At 34.3% G+C, this 16,287-nt stretch overlaps 2 protein-coding genes and 1 pseudogene across 2 annotated transcripts in view; 2 read left to right on the top strand and 1 right to left on the bottom strand.

Moving 5' to 3' along the window:
* Window positions 1-16,287, top strand: part of LOC107635563 (F-box/kelch-repeat protein At3g23880-like) — a 40,563-nt gene that overhangs the window by 3,929 nt on the left and 20,347 nt on the right. The window lies entirely within an intron of this gene.
* On the bottom strand, window positions 6,049-10,599 carry LOC110271370 (annotated as a pseudogene).
* Window positions 14,450-16,088, top strand: LOC107635564 (F-box/kelch-repeat protein At3g06240-like). The gene is made up of 2 exons (XM_016339060.2): window positions 14,450-15,702; window positions 15,967-16,088. Exons 1-2 carry the CDS (start codon window positions 14,520-14,522, stop codon window positions 16,002-16,004), a joined length of 1,221 nt encoding a protein of 406 aa, XP_016194546.2. The 5' UTR covers window positions 14,450-14,519; the 3' UTR covers window positions 16,005-16,088.

The raw sequence follows: 16,287 nt of genomic DNA, 5'->3' as shown, positions 1-16,287 counted from the left end.
ACATAATTATTGTTATTTTATTATTTTAAAAAATAATATATCTAATATAACAGTTTAAAAAAATTAGAGACTAATTTCTCACTTTTATATTCTTAAAAACAATCTTTTTATTATTAGATATTACACATAAATTTACAAAAATAACATTTTGGGGTTTACTTGCTAAGTTTAACTAATAAAATAATAAGGTAAACTGTCAAAAATATACTCGAATAATTTTGTTGTTGACAAAATGCACCCAAATTTTTTTATCGACAAAAATGTCCTCAAATAATTTTAAAACGCTACAAAAATATCGAATATTAAATATGTATTTCTCAAAAAATGTCTTAAAGATTGAACTTTGATGTGGTTTTTTGCAAGTATGATTAAAAAAATGAGATATTCTTATTCTTAAAATTTGGTAATTTTTTGCGAATTATATATTTTTTATCATTTTTTAAAATTATTGGTTGTTGACAAAAATATATATATACTTAGTAAAATTCACCAAATTTTAAGGATAAAAATATATTATTTTCTTAATCATGCTAGCAAAACATCAAAATTCAACCTGTAAAATATCTTTTGAGAATATGTATTTAATGTTAGTATTTTGTTGCATTTTTAAATTATTTGAGGATATTTTTATTAATAACAAAATTTGAGTGTATTTTTATAAACAAATATATTTTTGGTGGTTTATCCAATTAATAAACCCTTGTGTTCAAAAGCAAATTCAAATCTCCTATTGTAACAAAAAAAAATCAAATCTTCTGTTTTTTCTTTAAGGGCAAAATTGTCGTGTACATTTTAGCTCTATCTCACGGTCAATTTTAAAATGTTATATTTAATGGTGTTTGTATAATATTTTAGAGCATTTGAAAATGTTTTGAATGGTTTTAAAATATTTTAGAATACTTTAAAAAGTTTTGAAAGACTTTAAATTATTCTAAAAGACTCTAAAAAGTGATAGATTATTTTAAAAGAGTGTGAATATATATAAAAATACCAAAAGTATGGTAAAATAATCAAAAAATATTTAAAAAAATTTTATAATTAGATATTTATAATAAAAATTTAGATACTTTATTTTATAGAAATGTGATGAAAAGTATAAGTATTATGAGAGAATTCATTTTTTTTAACTTCTCTATAAGCTCCTAAATAGCTTCTTAGAAAGTTACAATTTGGCTTTGAAAATTGCACCAGACATTAATACTACCATTTTTCATAAGTCAAAAGTAAAAAAAAAAATTACTTCTAGAATTTTCCAAACGGGTCCTTAATTCTAATTATTCGTTGAAGATGTGAATGACTATAAATAAAGATAAAAATTATAAAGTTTATAATGGGAGTTTGTATATGAGTCATTTATAATGTTTGAGTAAAAAAATATTCTTCCTACTAGTGTTTTCTTTTTCTAGTGTTTCTTAATTTTCTTGCTCAATATTGGAGTAAATCCACATAGTCGTCCTTGAGATTCGCGTAAATACCCAATGCAGTTCTCAAGACCCAAAATTTTTCGTTGTAGTCTTTCAGATAGAGCTCCGAGCACTCATAGTGATCCCTGGACATATTTCTGGTGATGAGTCATCGCCAAAGCGCTGATGTAGTGATGTTTTGCCACGTTGGAGGGCTCCAAAACGTCGTCGTTTTGGTTTGGCACCCTTGAGTGCAAAAACTGACGACATTTATATATTATTTAACATGAAAAACTGTTTTCTCTCCAATACAAACACTTCACTCGTCTCTTCTTCTTCCACCCTCTCACTTCATCTTCATCAATGGCATTACGGTAGAGTTGTATTTGCTGGGTTGAAAAAGTTGAGAGAAGAAGTAATCTGATTGAAGGTTCTTTTCGTTGTTCCCCTCCTCCATCAGAAATACAAGGTTTTGACATTGTGATCAGACTCAAGGTAACCTTCTTTTTTTTTCCTTGAATTTTCAATACAGTGTTGGTTGATGATATGCAAGTTGTTAGTGTGGTTGAGGTTTACTCGTTTTGTTGTCATTGTAGTGTCTAGGGTTTGAAGGTTGGTTGGGGTTTTGTAGGATTGCTCTATTTTACTCGAATAAAATACGGATGAAACAGGATATGATAAATGATATATGTAGAATTGAAAAAATATGTGTTGTTGTGGTATTGATTTTGTATTTTTTTATTATGCATTAATAGGCCAACAAAATATGCTTGTATTAAGTGAAAATTTTGAATTTCTTGCAGATGGAAGAGAGGTTGGACATCATGTTTCATCATATGGGGGTGACTTCAAAAAAAATGTAGAAGGGATTATGGTATATTCTCCGGATAACAAAGCCTGTTTAAGTGATCTAGACACTGATACTCTAGATGTTTTCTTCATATGGAACTACCATAAGGAGCTTGGGTACAATAACATAAAGCATTGCTAGTGGCATGTTCCTAGAAAATGCTTGGATAATGGGTTGAGAAACGTAAGCAGTGACAAAAATATAAAAGAGATGGTGAATTGTGCTAGGAAAAATGACGGGGGTGATTGATGTGTATTTTGAGCATGGAGTGTAAGTGCCGGAGGAGTTAGAGGAAGATAACAGTTGTATTTCTGGATGATGATGGTGGAGAGGGGTATAATACTACTACAGATGCTGATGTGAGTCCTCCACTCAATGAGATTAGTGCACTCATAGTTGCTCCTACAGGGAATTCCGTACCCAATGGTTCTTGCAAATTCAGCCCCAACAAAAACAAGACATCTCTACAGCAAACACAACCATCACACGCCAAAACCAAAGTTCACACCATATCTAAAGTCACACAGCCACCACCAGTGTTAAGGACTCCAAACCAAGACAAAACCTGGAAAACTTAAGATGAAGAGGAGGATGGATGCAGATGAGAAGAGTGATTAGGAACTAAAAAGCCTAAAGTTGATCTAAAATTGTTGAGTAACAGTGAAAACGGTGTACATCTAAAATTGTAGTTAGAGACCTTTACCTGCAACTTCTGTGGTGAAAAGGGGCATACAAAGAGGGTCTTCAAAAAGAAGAGGGTGGCTGATGTTGCCGCTGCTGTCGAAGCGGCTGAGAAGAAGAAAAAAGATGAAGGACATCCTGCGCCTAAGCAGCAAGTTGAGCAGCCCCAAGATGATGGTGACCAAGGTGATGGGGAAAGCAACCCCGTTTCACAACTTGTAGAGATCGAGATATCTCAGCCAACAGCTTCTGAGGCAGAAGATTATCAACAGGTAGCTTAATATTTATATATTTATGCTTTCATGATTTAAGTGAACTACTCAATTATATTTAATGTCAACTTTTTTTCATATAGGATCCTGGTATGAAAAAGCCTTTGAAAACTGTCACCAAAAAGAAAATCCTCTCTACCGGCAACCTTTCCAACAGTGAATCCCTTGCAGGGTGCGTCTTTAGCAACATCAACAAAATTTGCCAATTTGATGAAGTTCATCCCAACTCTAAGGTTTAAGCCTCCAAAAAAGAAGAATTGAAGACTTTAGATAAATCTGTATAGGGGTTCTATTTTGTGTAATTAGGCTTTTCCAATAGGCAATGACTAGACGGTGAATTGTGATCCTTTATGCTTCTTTTGTGTTGTCTTACTTTTGAGAAAACTACTCATAGCAGCTTCATGTTCTTTGACTGCCTTTTATCTTTGTCATTTGCTATTTTTTTTACCAAACAATGGAATTTATCTTAATACACTATGCTTTGTGGTTTTTCAATCACTTTTATTGCCTTCTTCATCATTTACTGATTTTGGTTCATTCCATGAATAAACATAAATAACAATAATTTCATAGTAAACAACATTTTCATTCCATCAACAGGAGATTTTTTTTACATCTATTGTTCACAGGAAATCTACCACCAACTTTTTCGTCATTTACAATACAGGATAACCACCAACACGATCAATACAGATACAACTAACACTAACAAATGGGTAATCACTTTTTGTATCTGGACATCTTTCTCCAACCTCCGAAGCCTCCAATCAAAGTTCACCTTCACTTCATAATCAGCACCACAAGATTCTGTCTTATCAACTTGTTCATCATTTCCAGAATCTGCCTAAACAAAAAGTTCACACATCTCTTCTCACTTGTCTGTAACTAAGAAACGATCAAACTTCAAACAAGAACAATAGAAGAACAATGAGGTAAGGAAAATTATAACAACACAAGTAATTTTTCTAACCCACATTATAATTGGGGCAACCATAAAATGATTTGTTTGGATTTGAATTTGTGCCAGATCATCTGAAAACCGGCCAGCAGCCACAACCGCACCATTCTGACGGTCCCGATCTTCTACTCTTGCTTGGCGTTCTCGTTCGGTTCCAGTTAGACAGGGAACGAATAGAACTTCCACCTGCAGTGTTACCACCACCCACAAAAGATAGTCACTAAATTAATTGTTATATATTTGTCTATAAATACATATATTTTTTTTAACCAAATTGATTTGGTCGAGTGATCAGCTCACTCGCCAGCAACTCATTGGTTAGACTCTTAAATGAAGCTCAGATTTGTGACAGATTATTTAGTATACACATAATATGATTATTGTTATTTTATATTTAAAAAAAAAGTTTAATTACTCTATTGATCTTTATGTTTATCGAATTCGCAATTTGGTTATTATATTTGTTTCCTTTCAATTGGATCTTTATATAGGTCTTTTCTGTATCAAAAGCATTAAAATTATTAGAATATTCCTTCTAAAAAATATGTGTTCAAAGATCTCATTAGATTCTTCCTTGTGAGTGTTTTCAATTTGTAAAAAAATATTTCGTTAACTCTACTATTTTTTTCTGAGGAATGCTAGGGGGCCAGCAACTTTTGCGATTTATAACCATCAAAAAGCCATCAATGAAGCTTTTAATGGTGTGAGATTAATGTGAGATTTCATCCAATGGCTCACTCTTCTTTGATGGTTACATGCTGGCCAGAATTTGATAAAATTGCTGGCCCCCTAGACTTTTCCTTTTTTTCCTTCACAAATACATAATTACAAAATTAAAAGCAAAGACAAATAGAGTAATTAAATATTTAAAAATCAAACTTTTATTACTAGGCTATTTTTTTTTATATGATTTACACATGTGAGTTACGCTGGGGTTATGGAGTTTTAGAGTGATATAAAGTATACCATGTTTAAGGAGAAAGAAATCGGATCGTCTGATTTCTTTACACAGAGAGGGAGGATGACACTTGAATAGGATATAGATGCAACGAATCCAACTACGGAAGCAGCTGCATGCGCACCACGTGGAAGCAGCACAAAAGTGACACTCAAATGAGATCAAATGAGATATAGATGCAGCGCACCACGTGGAAGCAGTACGAAGGTGACACTCGTGAGATATAGATGCAACGAAGCCAACCATAGAAGCAAATGAGATATAGATGCAGCGCACCACGTGGAAGCAGTACCAAGGTGACACTCGAATGAGATATAGATCCAGCGCACCACGTGGAAGCAGTACAAAGGTGACACTCGAATGAGATATAGATGCAATGAAACCAACCATAGAAGCAGCTATATAGATCCAGCGCACCACGTGGAAGCAGTACGAAGATGACATTCGAATGGAATATAAATGCAATGAAGCCAACCATAGAAGCAGCTGCATGCGCACCACGTGAAAGCAGTCAAGCAGTACGTGTGTAATGTCCGATTACTGTAATCGGACCGTCCGATTACAGTCCTTTGAATCGGCCCGTCTAATTGGTTCTGCATAAACATCACAATCCGATAAAACATCATATACTTTCATAACCATATTATACACCAACAATCACTCCATATCAAAATTAAAAAACTCTTTATATACCCATAAATTTACAAAGATGAAAACTAGGTGCATGCATCTGAGTTTCCACATAACAATTTGGGGTTAATGCTTTATAAGTTTATCTAATAATCCCGTGTTCAGAAGGAGATTCAAATCCCGTGTTGTACCAACGCAGAAACCCTAACAAAAGAACAAAGCTGAAGAGTGATCGATCATGGAGGAGAACAAGCAGAAGAGCATTCACGACATCCTCCCTCTTGACCTGATTCACATAATCTTACTGAGGATTCCGGTCAAACATCTCGGCCGCCTCAAGTGCGTTTCGAAGCTTTGGCACTCTCTCATTTCCGATCCAGGCTTCGCGGAATCGCATCTTCACCTCTCTCTCGCACCCACCCATGCGTGCGTCTACAGAAAAGTCTCCACGAAGTCTTACCTTGTTCACGTTGAAAAAGTATTTAATGGCGACAATTACCAAGTAAAAGAGGTATCTTTTCCTTTCAAGAAGCAGCCACCTTCTAAGTTTCGTGTAATGGGATCCTGCAGAGGGTTTGTTCTCTTACACCAAGAGCCACACTTTTTTGTAGTATGGAACCCACTCACCGGATTCAGCAAAAGATTATCTTACTCTTGGTTAAATATTCTTCATCGTAGTAAGGGCAGGTACTTTTATTTTCCCGGTAACGCGATTCTGTATGGTTTTGGTTACGATGCGACACGGGATGACTACTTAGTTGTTGTAGCTTGGAAGGATAGTAACTGCCAACTCTTAGATTGCTTGTCCTTGAGAACCAATTCATGGATTAATCTTGATGCTGCACTCCCCAAACGATTCGGTTTTTGTTTGTGGGAATCTGAGGGGTTGTTCTTGAATGGCTCTATTCATTGGTTGCCTTACTCTCTCAAACATTATAGTGAAGGTCTTCTTATATTTGATTTGAAGGAAAGAAGTTTCTCAAAGATGTCTTTGCCTGAACAACTCATAATGGGTGGTCCTGCCACATTTGTCATACTAGGAGGGTGCCTAGCCTTGTATTTTCAGGACTATGTTGAAGGTAACACACACATATGGGTGATGAAAGAATACAGAGTGCACTCATCTTGGACTTTGTATGTCATTCCTTGTTTAGAGTTTGAGCCTCTATGCTTATCCAATGGTAGTGACATTATTGCACTAGATTCTATTCTTGCTGGACCATTAAAGTTTGCCAAATATAATATCAGAGGAGAGCTACTCCAACATTTTACATGTCCTGCTCATCTTCCACACGATATTTACAAATATGGAAGTTACCTTGTATATACAGAGAGTCTCTTGCTGCTCCCTAGTGATAGTAAGCATAAGGATAAGAAGAACAATAATGTTATTTAACTCTTCTGCTATGCGTTGCACCACATTATCCCTGCTAGTTTTTATTGTTTTGTGATTAATGTAAAGTGATGAGCAAGATGCATGTGCATCAAGTTGCATTCAGATGTGAATTTTGACTATTCATGGTGAAACTTGATGTATCAGATGCTTGGGGGATTATTAATCAGTGTCTTGCTTTCTAAAGTCTAGTCTTGTGGTGAGGTTTTAGGGTTTAGCTCTTTTTCAGTTCTAAAGCTTGTAACCTCTACCATGAAAATCTTATATATGCTTCGTTATTATGCTGATTCCTATAGATAAATATACTTTTCTCATTGATTGTATACTTGTATACTCAGTTCGATGTTAGCTTTGACAACACCATAAATAATTTTTAGCCGATGTATATCTTTATAATGTTAGGCACATCACAATGAAGTAAAACTCAAGATTTATCTTAATGTCATACTAGTAATAAATATGTGACTGATAAAACCCTTGGGCAAAAAGGTATTGGTAATTAACCAAGAACTGAAGTTATAGGTATGCTATATGCCAAATGGAAGAAGTTCACGACAGTTCTTGAGCCTCCATATTCCATGCGGGAGTTTATAACAGTGGAAATGTTCTTCAACAATTAGAGTTTCTAGGTTCGGAAGGGTGCAGATTGGATCAGGATGATCCTCTGTTGGGCAGTGTGCACCCCGATTTAGTCTCAAGTATCTTAAATGGATGAACATACTCAAATCCTGTGCCATTGATGATATTACATAATCATTACATCCAAAGTCCGAAATGCGAGCTGAATCGAAACCCATTCGATCAAGATTTTGCCGTCTTGGAATGCAATTCTCCCTAAAGCACATTAAAGAATGGATGCAGGAGTGATCATACTGCTTAAATGAATCCCAATCGGTGTCTCGAAGGGACAATCTACAGGATTTGACATTGCCAAGGGATCTAATGTCTTTCACCGTGCATATACCTTTTTCAGCTCTACTCTCTGATATGCAAAGATCAAGAAGCAGATCATGAATCCGGCAGCTTTTGACCCCTCTATCACTCCTTCTTTTTGCCACCACCACCAAGCTGCGATCCACCAACTCATTCAAGTGCTCTTCAGCAATATCTTCTACTTCTGGTTCATCTAATATTCCTGTTTTTGGTGGCTGTATCAACCCTTCAGCAGTCCATAATAGTATTAATCGTTTCACAGGAATTGCATAGTCTTCGGGAAACATCTCAAAGTATAGAAAACATGTTTTTAATCGATGAGGCAAGCTGTTATAACTAAGCTTCAAAACCTCAGTGACTCTACTGTTATCTTTAGCAAGATACTAAATGACATTGCGCATGATTCTCATCCACTCAACTGTCAGTTGCTTCTTCTTCGCAACCACCCTGGCCAAGGTGATAATAGCAAGTGGTAAGCTGCTACATTTTTCAACCATTGATCTACCAATTGATTCTAGAACAGATGGGCACTCTCCTCCCCTAAAGACCTTCTTGCAAAATAGTTTCCAACTTTCATCCTTATCAAGGAATGGAAGGGAGAGGGACTTTGATTCTGTATAATTTGCCACCTCATCATTACGACTGGTTATTAATATTGCACTGCCATTTTTGTTATCCGGAAATAAACATTGTACTTCATCCCAAACTTTAGGTTCCCAGAAGTCATCAAGCACTATCAAATACTTCTTCTCCTTTAAGTATTCTTTTACCTTCTTCTCCTTTAAGTAGACTTGGACAAGTTGCAACCATTGAGAAGGATTCGAAGAAATTCCCTGGCTTTGTAGTGCATAGAAACAGTGATCCATACATAATAAGAGAACAACTTCTCCACCTCATTATCATTGTAAATTTTTTTAGCAAGGGTAGTCTTACCCAAACCACCCATGCCTATTATGGAGATAACATTAAGACATGACTCATTTTCTTTCAATTGCTTATTTATATGGTTGAAGATATTCACAAAGCCCACCATATCTTCCTGGACGACCATATCTCGTTTCTGATTTGATCTAGCACCTTCCATTCCTTCAAATTCACCTTCATTAATGCAATATTTCTCAATCTTGAATCCATTTAACACTTGATTATTTAGGAAATTGGCATCTCTTGTTGTTATAATAATTCTACTACCAGGACAAAACCACTGTTCTGTACTATCAACATCGTCGAGAATCAGAAGGACTCTTTTATTGCGAAGATTTTGTTTTATATCAGAAGATCCTGTTAATGTGCTTCCCAACTTAAGCTTTTTATGCACACCCATTTCATACAAAAGTGTTTCTTGGAGATTTTCTAGACCATCGGCACTTCTCACTGATTTTTCAGATACTTTGTCAAGAAAACTCGCAGCTTCAAATTGAAGCCTGAACTTGTTAAACAACTCTCCAACAAATGTGGTCTTGTTACCATCTCCATAAATGACCAGCATGCAAATGGTATTGTCAGATCCAAAGAGATTCCACTACTTCAAAGTGAGAATCAAAACCAATTGGATGCTTAATGTATAGTGGTTCAAGAGGAAGCTTCTCTGAGACCTCTTCAACAATTTTCTTTATAATCTCACTTTCATAGCTGCAAGAAATACATACCTCTTCAATATGTACTCAAATTTATATAAAGATATATATACATACACCATAAAAAAAATGAAGCAAAGTTGCTATAAATGCTCGAAATCTTGTAAAGAAGCTGTGAAAACAGAAGTTAACACTAAAACATTAAGGTGACTTCATGAACTAAAAGGTTACTCACCTCTTCACTTTACAAGTCACTCCGCTTAGATCTGCCACTTGATGCAAAGCCAACGTCCATGCTTTTATATGATGGGAGTCTTTGCCATATCTGTCTTCATGCTTCATCATGTTTTTTTCATATTGGTTCCTCTGGCGCCTCACATCTGATGGTTCCACTTGATAAAAGATTGGCAAAACTGGTTGATGTTTTCCATTATTCCAGCACTTCATGATCTGTACTAGTTCATCCAAACACCATGTGGAAGAAGCATAGTCCTTACACAGCACAGCAATAGATATCCTGTTATTATGATCCACGAGTAAATCAATTAGTTAGTTAAACTAGTTAGTAGTTAGGTGATGATGATGTAAGCAGTTAGTTATTTTCAGTTTTCAGTTAGGTGATACCTGGATCTTTCAATTGCTTCAAGAAGAGTATCTCTGATTCTATCACCAACTCTGAGGTTCTCATCATCTCTGAAGGTGGTGATTCCTCTCTCACACAGAGCATGATAGAGGCGATCTGTGAATCCGTATTGGGTGAAGCCTCTAAAGCTGAGAAAAACATCATATATGAAATGTGAGGAGCAAGATTCTGCATCATGAGACCAATTTTTAGTGGATCTTACAATTGTGATAGCATAGTTATTCAACCAGTGAGCTCTGACTCAATGAACCGAGAAAGCATAGGTGAAAAAACACAGTGCTTGATAGAAAAGCTTTTGCCAATGTTAAAATTCTAAAGTCACATAAATGGAGATTATTTTAGTCATTCTCCATTACCTTGCTTTATCCTAAAGTTGCATATCCTGATTCATGTGTGTACATAGTTTTATGTATTATTTATGCAAAAGTTACATTATTGTGATTGACAAAATACCTATTCATACTACAGTCTAGAGCTACAACTACATCCTGAGGAAGTTTCTTCCTTTTCTCCAGCTCTTGCTTGTAGCGTTAGAAAGAGATATTAGAAATCAAAAGTCTGAGGTAATAGCCAAAATCATGGTTAGCTTTGAGAAAATAATCCGTGTAAAAATAACTTCATATTTTGTGTTCCAATGTATATATGAGTGACTAATTTCGTTGCAAATAAAACACAGGATTCACAAGTTGAGTGGAAAGAAGCTTCAAGAAATTTAAGTTTTATTTTGCTTTGAATTATAATTTTCTATCCAAATATGTACGGGAAAGAACATTTGAAAAGTGCAAAATGGAGTTTAGCATCTTGTTAAATCCAATATATCTTTTGAAAATTTTCATTTGCTTTTTATATTTATTTTTTATCTGTGTATATTCTTTTTCTCCCTTTTGCTGCATTATCTTTGAGTGATCTATCTTTAAATTACTGGTTTTTGTTTTTTTAGTACTAAACCCTCTTTTTATAATATAAAAGCGCTTACATAATTAATTGCCTTTTGTTCTTTGTTGACTTCTTGTGGTTGTAGAACAATGTAATAATTGGTGACTTGGTGTATTGTCTAAACAGAATATCACATAAAGTACAAAAGTTGTGTATAGCCATAGGCTTTTACAACTTTAAGATTGTGTTACAAGTTTTGCATTGTAAACTATGTTGTGAACACTAAAAATAGTTTTTTCTTTTTGGTTGGAAATAATAGTTTTGTATCTAAGTATCACAACAAAAAGGACTAGTAAACTTGCTTGCTCCTATTTTTCCTTCATTTGGTTGATCCTTGTAACTACGACTTTTTATAGAACTATTTTTAATTCTATATCTTAAAAATTACTCCTACGCTGTTATAAGAATTATCTAAGTTAATTTTATACTATTCGGTTTAAGGAGCATTGTTTTTCAAAATATATAATAGATTGAGCATGAAGTAAATTTTACTATGCAAAACTTAAGATGTTTTATTTTGCTAATTACATACACGAAAGATACACTTTTTTTTTAAATCTTATTTGCTGTTAGCGCGATTTATTTTAAGTGTTGCAAGTAAATTATGGCAACCAAAAGAAAAAAAAATTTTAGATGCTGAAAATTGTTATATATTAAGTACTTAATGTACACTTCTTGGCTTGTCTGCTTCCTTGAAATCACAAAACTGTTCTTGATTAGCTCGCTATCTATTTTTTTGCTGTTGCTGTTCTTCCTTCTAAACCACAAAAATGTTCTCGATCAGATTGCTATTTAGTCAGTTACTAAGGGATTTTATTACTCGTCATGCATAGCATTCCTTCAAGATGTCTCAGTTTCTTGAGCTTCCATAATCCATGCGGGAGGTCATGAAAACCATGTCCTTCAACAATTAGAGTTTCCAGATTCGGAAGGGACGCGTGATTTCCATTGAGATTGAAATGCTGGGTTGGGAAGGTGAGCATGAAGAACCTTCCATTTTTTTGGGTTAAGATTTAGCATTGTGATGAACTCCACTAGTAGTCCAATTTCATGATGTCAATCAATCTTGATGTATTATCTTAGATTTGATTTGTAAATGTGATGGCTTAATTCAGACAATAGTTTGTGAATATGTCATTTTCTAACTGATTTTATGCGCCAAGATTAAGCAATCTTGCATTCATTACCTAGTATTAAGGTTCCATCTATCTATGGTAGTGCATAATAACTTAATATGTTATAGTTATGAACCAATCTGAGCTTGCATTACTATTATTTTTTGCTTATGATCCATGCAAAATGTTAGTCAAATGAGTTGAATTACCGGTTCACCTACATTGTTAAGTGGAATGGTGCAGCTACTTTAATTTGATTTGAAGAAAATGAGCTTCACGGAGATATTTGCCCTTGGACAAGTGAAGTTTAGCCGTGTATTTTTATAATGATGATGCCGAAACCAAAGATATGGGTCATGAAACAGGGGAGGCTACAACATTATCCACATTTTTTTTCTAGTTTGACTATTAATGAATCTGATAAGAAGATGAAAAAAAAAGAGTAACATTGTCTCATGTTTTGCAACTAGTTCAGAGCTTGCTTGTTTCCCTACTTTCACTTCACAATGAGATATTAAATTATTTTTTTAATGCACTTTCTTTTAGAGCAACATTAAAATTTGGTTAGTAAAAATATTTTCTGATTAAAGTTTTAGTATTTTTTATTTATAAGATGTCATGGAAAAAGAAAAAAGAAAAAAAATACTAGAAATATAATAAAAAAAATTCTTTAGTTAATCAATACTTAAAACTTAGAAGTCTTAAAACAAAGCAAACAAGCTAAGCTTTTATTTCAATTAACCTTTACTTGCATTGTCAATACTATTGTTGCTTAGTTTGACTATTTTCATTGGTTAAAAACTTTGACTAAAATCAACCTTAACTCAAAAAAATAATCAATTGCTTCCATATTTTTTTTTGGTGACTTGAAAGATAGGAGACTCGAACCCACAACCTCTTAATTGAGTATGGGGAGTCTATGCCATTTGAGCTATTACTCATTGGCATAATTGCTTCCACATTTTGATAAAAGGAAAATGCTACTTGTACAACAAAATTAAGTTTTTAATTAGTCTTTGATATTATTTAATTAAAACATATTCCTATTTTTTAGGATGCACATTTATAATTAAGATTAATTTAAAATTTTAAAACTAAAATTTCTCTAACTTTCTACCCACCTCATAGTTAGTTATTATTTCCTTTTGTTACGTTCCTTCGTTCTCTGTAACACGGTATTTTTCTTTATTCGACTTTCTAGTGATGAATGGTCGAATATAATTATATACACCAACTAAAATATTTTCAATACACATTAAAAAAACAATTGTAACACATCTAAAATTATGAAATTATACCAAAAATGCTTTTGAAACACTTCCAAAATCCAGAAATTACATATGCAAAAATAATTTAACATTGCAATATATATGAAAATCTCGAGGTCATTTTATTCAATTTTTATTTCAAAAAAAAATTATATAGAATAATAAAAAAGTAATAGTGTTTTATTTAAAAAAAATAAAAAATTTATATAGAATAATAAAAAAATAATGGTGTCAGAGACCCATCCAAATCTTAGGTAAATTTTCGACGTGGACGAACGGCGACGTTGATGCGGACGAACGGCGACGAAAATGAGTGTTGACGAAGGGGAATGCGGCTTTGTGAATGAGCGCCGAGAAGGAGGAAGGCAGCGTCGAGGATGAGCGCGGAAGAGGAAAGTAGCGCGGATGAACGGCAGCGGAGAATGACTTCTCTGGATTTTCGATGTACGGCCTCTGGTCGATATGGGGACAAACCTGACTTCTATGCTTCTTAGTGTTTTAATTTGTACGGTTTAGTTAATAATTAGATGGTTTACGGTTTATTTTAGAATTTTAAATAAAAATTTTGAATTTTGAATAATTTGATTTTTAGATATGTATTTAAATTATAATATATTAATAATTAAATATATTAAATATGAAACAAAAATTTAAAATTTAAAATTTTATTTTATTTAGTTTATATTTTGAATGTTATTTAATTTTAAGAAGAGACTAAATCTATTCATAATTTTTAGATGTGTTTGTTTTAATTTTTTTAAAATTATTGTAATAAAAAACTGAATATTTATTGTACCATTTCTTAAAAGATACTTAGTTGAATACGCGGGAAAATTCTCGTCTTTATAAACGGATTGAGGGGATGTGCATATGAACCTTCTTCCTTGCCAAAAACCCAAACAATGGGACCAATAGAAATGGAGCAATCGAGCATGGAGAAGAAGAAGAAGCTCAAGAGCTTCAACGATCTCCTTCCTCTGGAGCTGATACGGGAAATCTTACTGAGGGTTTCCATCAAACACCTTGCGTGCGTCAGGTGCGTTTCCAAGCTATGGAACACTCTTATTTCCGATCCCAATTTCGCAAAATCCCATCTTGACCTCTCTCTCGCACCCTCTCTTACATGCCTCTTCCTCCAAGACAATTCTCACGCTTACTCAGTTGACCTCGACGCACTGCTTCAAGACGATAATGATGGCGTTGATGCAATAGCCCTCTCTCTCCCTTCCATGAAGAAGCCATCTTTTGATTTCCATCTTCTTGGTTCCTGCAGAGGGTTTGTACTCTTGCAGCACGAACCACAGTTTCTTATCCTATGGAACCCACTCACGGATTCCAGCAAAAGAATCTCATACTCTCACATGGTTAATGCCGCAACAAGAGATAGAGATTATGATTATCTTGTTAAGGTCTTCTGCTTTCTCCATGATGCGCTTCTATGTGGCTTTGGGTATGATGCGTCGCAAGATGATTATGTAGTAGTTGTAGCATATAAGGATAAAGACGACAAAAACCATTTTGATCTGTGTTATTTGAGAAGCAATTCATGGATTAGTCTTGATGCTGCACTTCCCAAATCATTGTACTGGGGTTATTGGAAACCTGAGGGGTTGTTCTGTAACGGGGCTATTCATTGGTCTACTTATGAGTACTGTATTGACATTCTTATCTTTGATCTGAAGGAAAGAAGTTTCTCTAAGATATCTGTGCCAATAGAAACAACAGACCTATATCACCCCTGTCTTGTCCTGCTAGGAGGGTGCCTAGCCTTGTATTTTTATGAAGAGATTACAACTGAGATATGGGTGATGAAAGAATATAAAGTGCAGTCGTCTTGGACCCTCTATGAGATTCCCCTTGGATTCTTTCAGCCTCTGTGCTTATCTGCTAATGGGGATATTATTGGAAGATGTTATCCTTCAGATGGTGAAGTAGGGTTCTATATATATAATGTCAGAGGAGAGCTGCTCAAACATGTTAATGTTCAATATCTTTATGGTGATCCCAACCACATAAGGTCCGTTGTGCATGTGGACTGTCTCATGGCTGTCCCTAGCAACATCAAGCAGAAGAAGAGAAAAAAGGGTATATAATTGTAATGTGTGCTTTGCACAATTTTCTTGCTGTTAATTTTGCTTGCATATTATTCATTTAAAACAAATAAGCTGTATGGATTATGCAGTAAGTTGCAACCAAATGTGAGTTTTCATCATTGATAGTGAATTTGAAGTCCATTAACCCATGTCTTGCTTCTCATTGTCACGTCTCCCATTGAGGTTCCTTGAGATTAGGATTATTTCTTTTTTGATGTCTAATGTGGTGAATTTTACTGGTTGATCTTTTCTGCAGGCTGTCAGAATCACAAAGAGGTAAAACAAGGGAAGTGAATTAGGAGCTAACGTGGGAACAACTTGGACACTTGATTCCGTTGTAAATGAAGTGTAGGATTTGCAAGTTGAGCTGGAAAGAAGTTTCTCAAAACTCTTGTGCTGTTTTTCATTTTTTCTTTTGCTTTAAAGTATGATTTCCTTCCAACTATATTTGGGGAAAACTCAACATTTGAAAATGCAATTGAGTTTCCTCTAGTTAAATTCAATATGTCTTTTAATTATATATAATAGTAAATTAATATTTCTTAGCTTAAGTATGCAGTTGAAGTTTTAGATTTAC

Source organism: Arachis ipaensis, chromosome B04 (assembly GCF_000816755.2).
Source record: "Arachis ipaensis cultivar K30076 chromosome B04, Araip1.1, whole genome shotgun sequence".
In the NCBI taxonomy this organism is placed as follows: Eukaryota; Viridiplantae; Streptophyta; class Magnoliopsida; order Fabales; family Fabaceae; genus Arachis; species Arachis ipaensis.
Note: the sequence above shows the minus strand (reverse complement) of the source record. Positions and strands in the feature narration are given on the sequence as shown.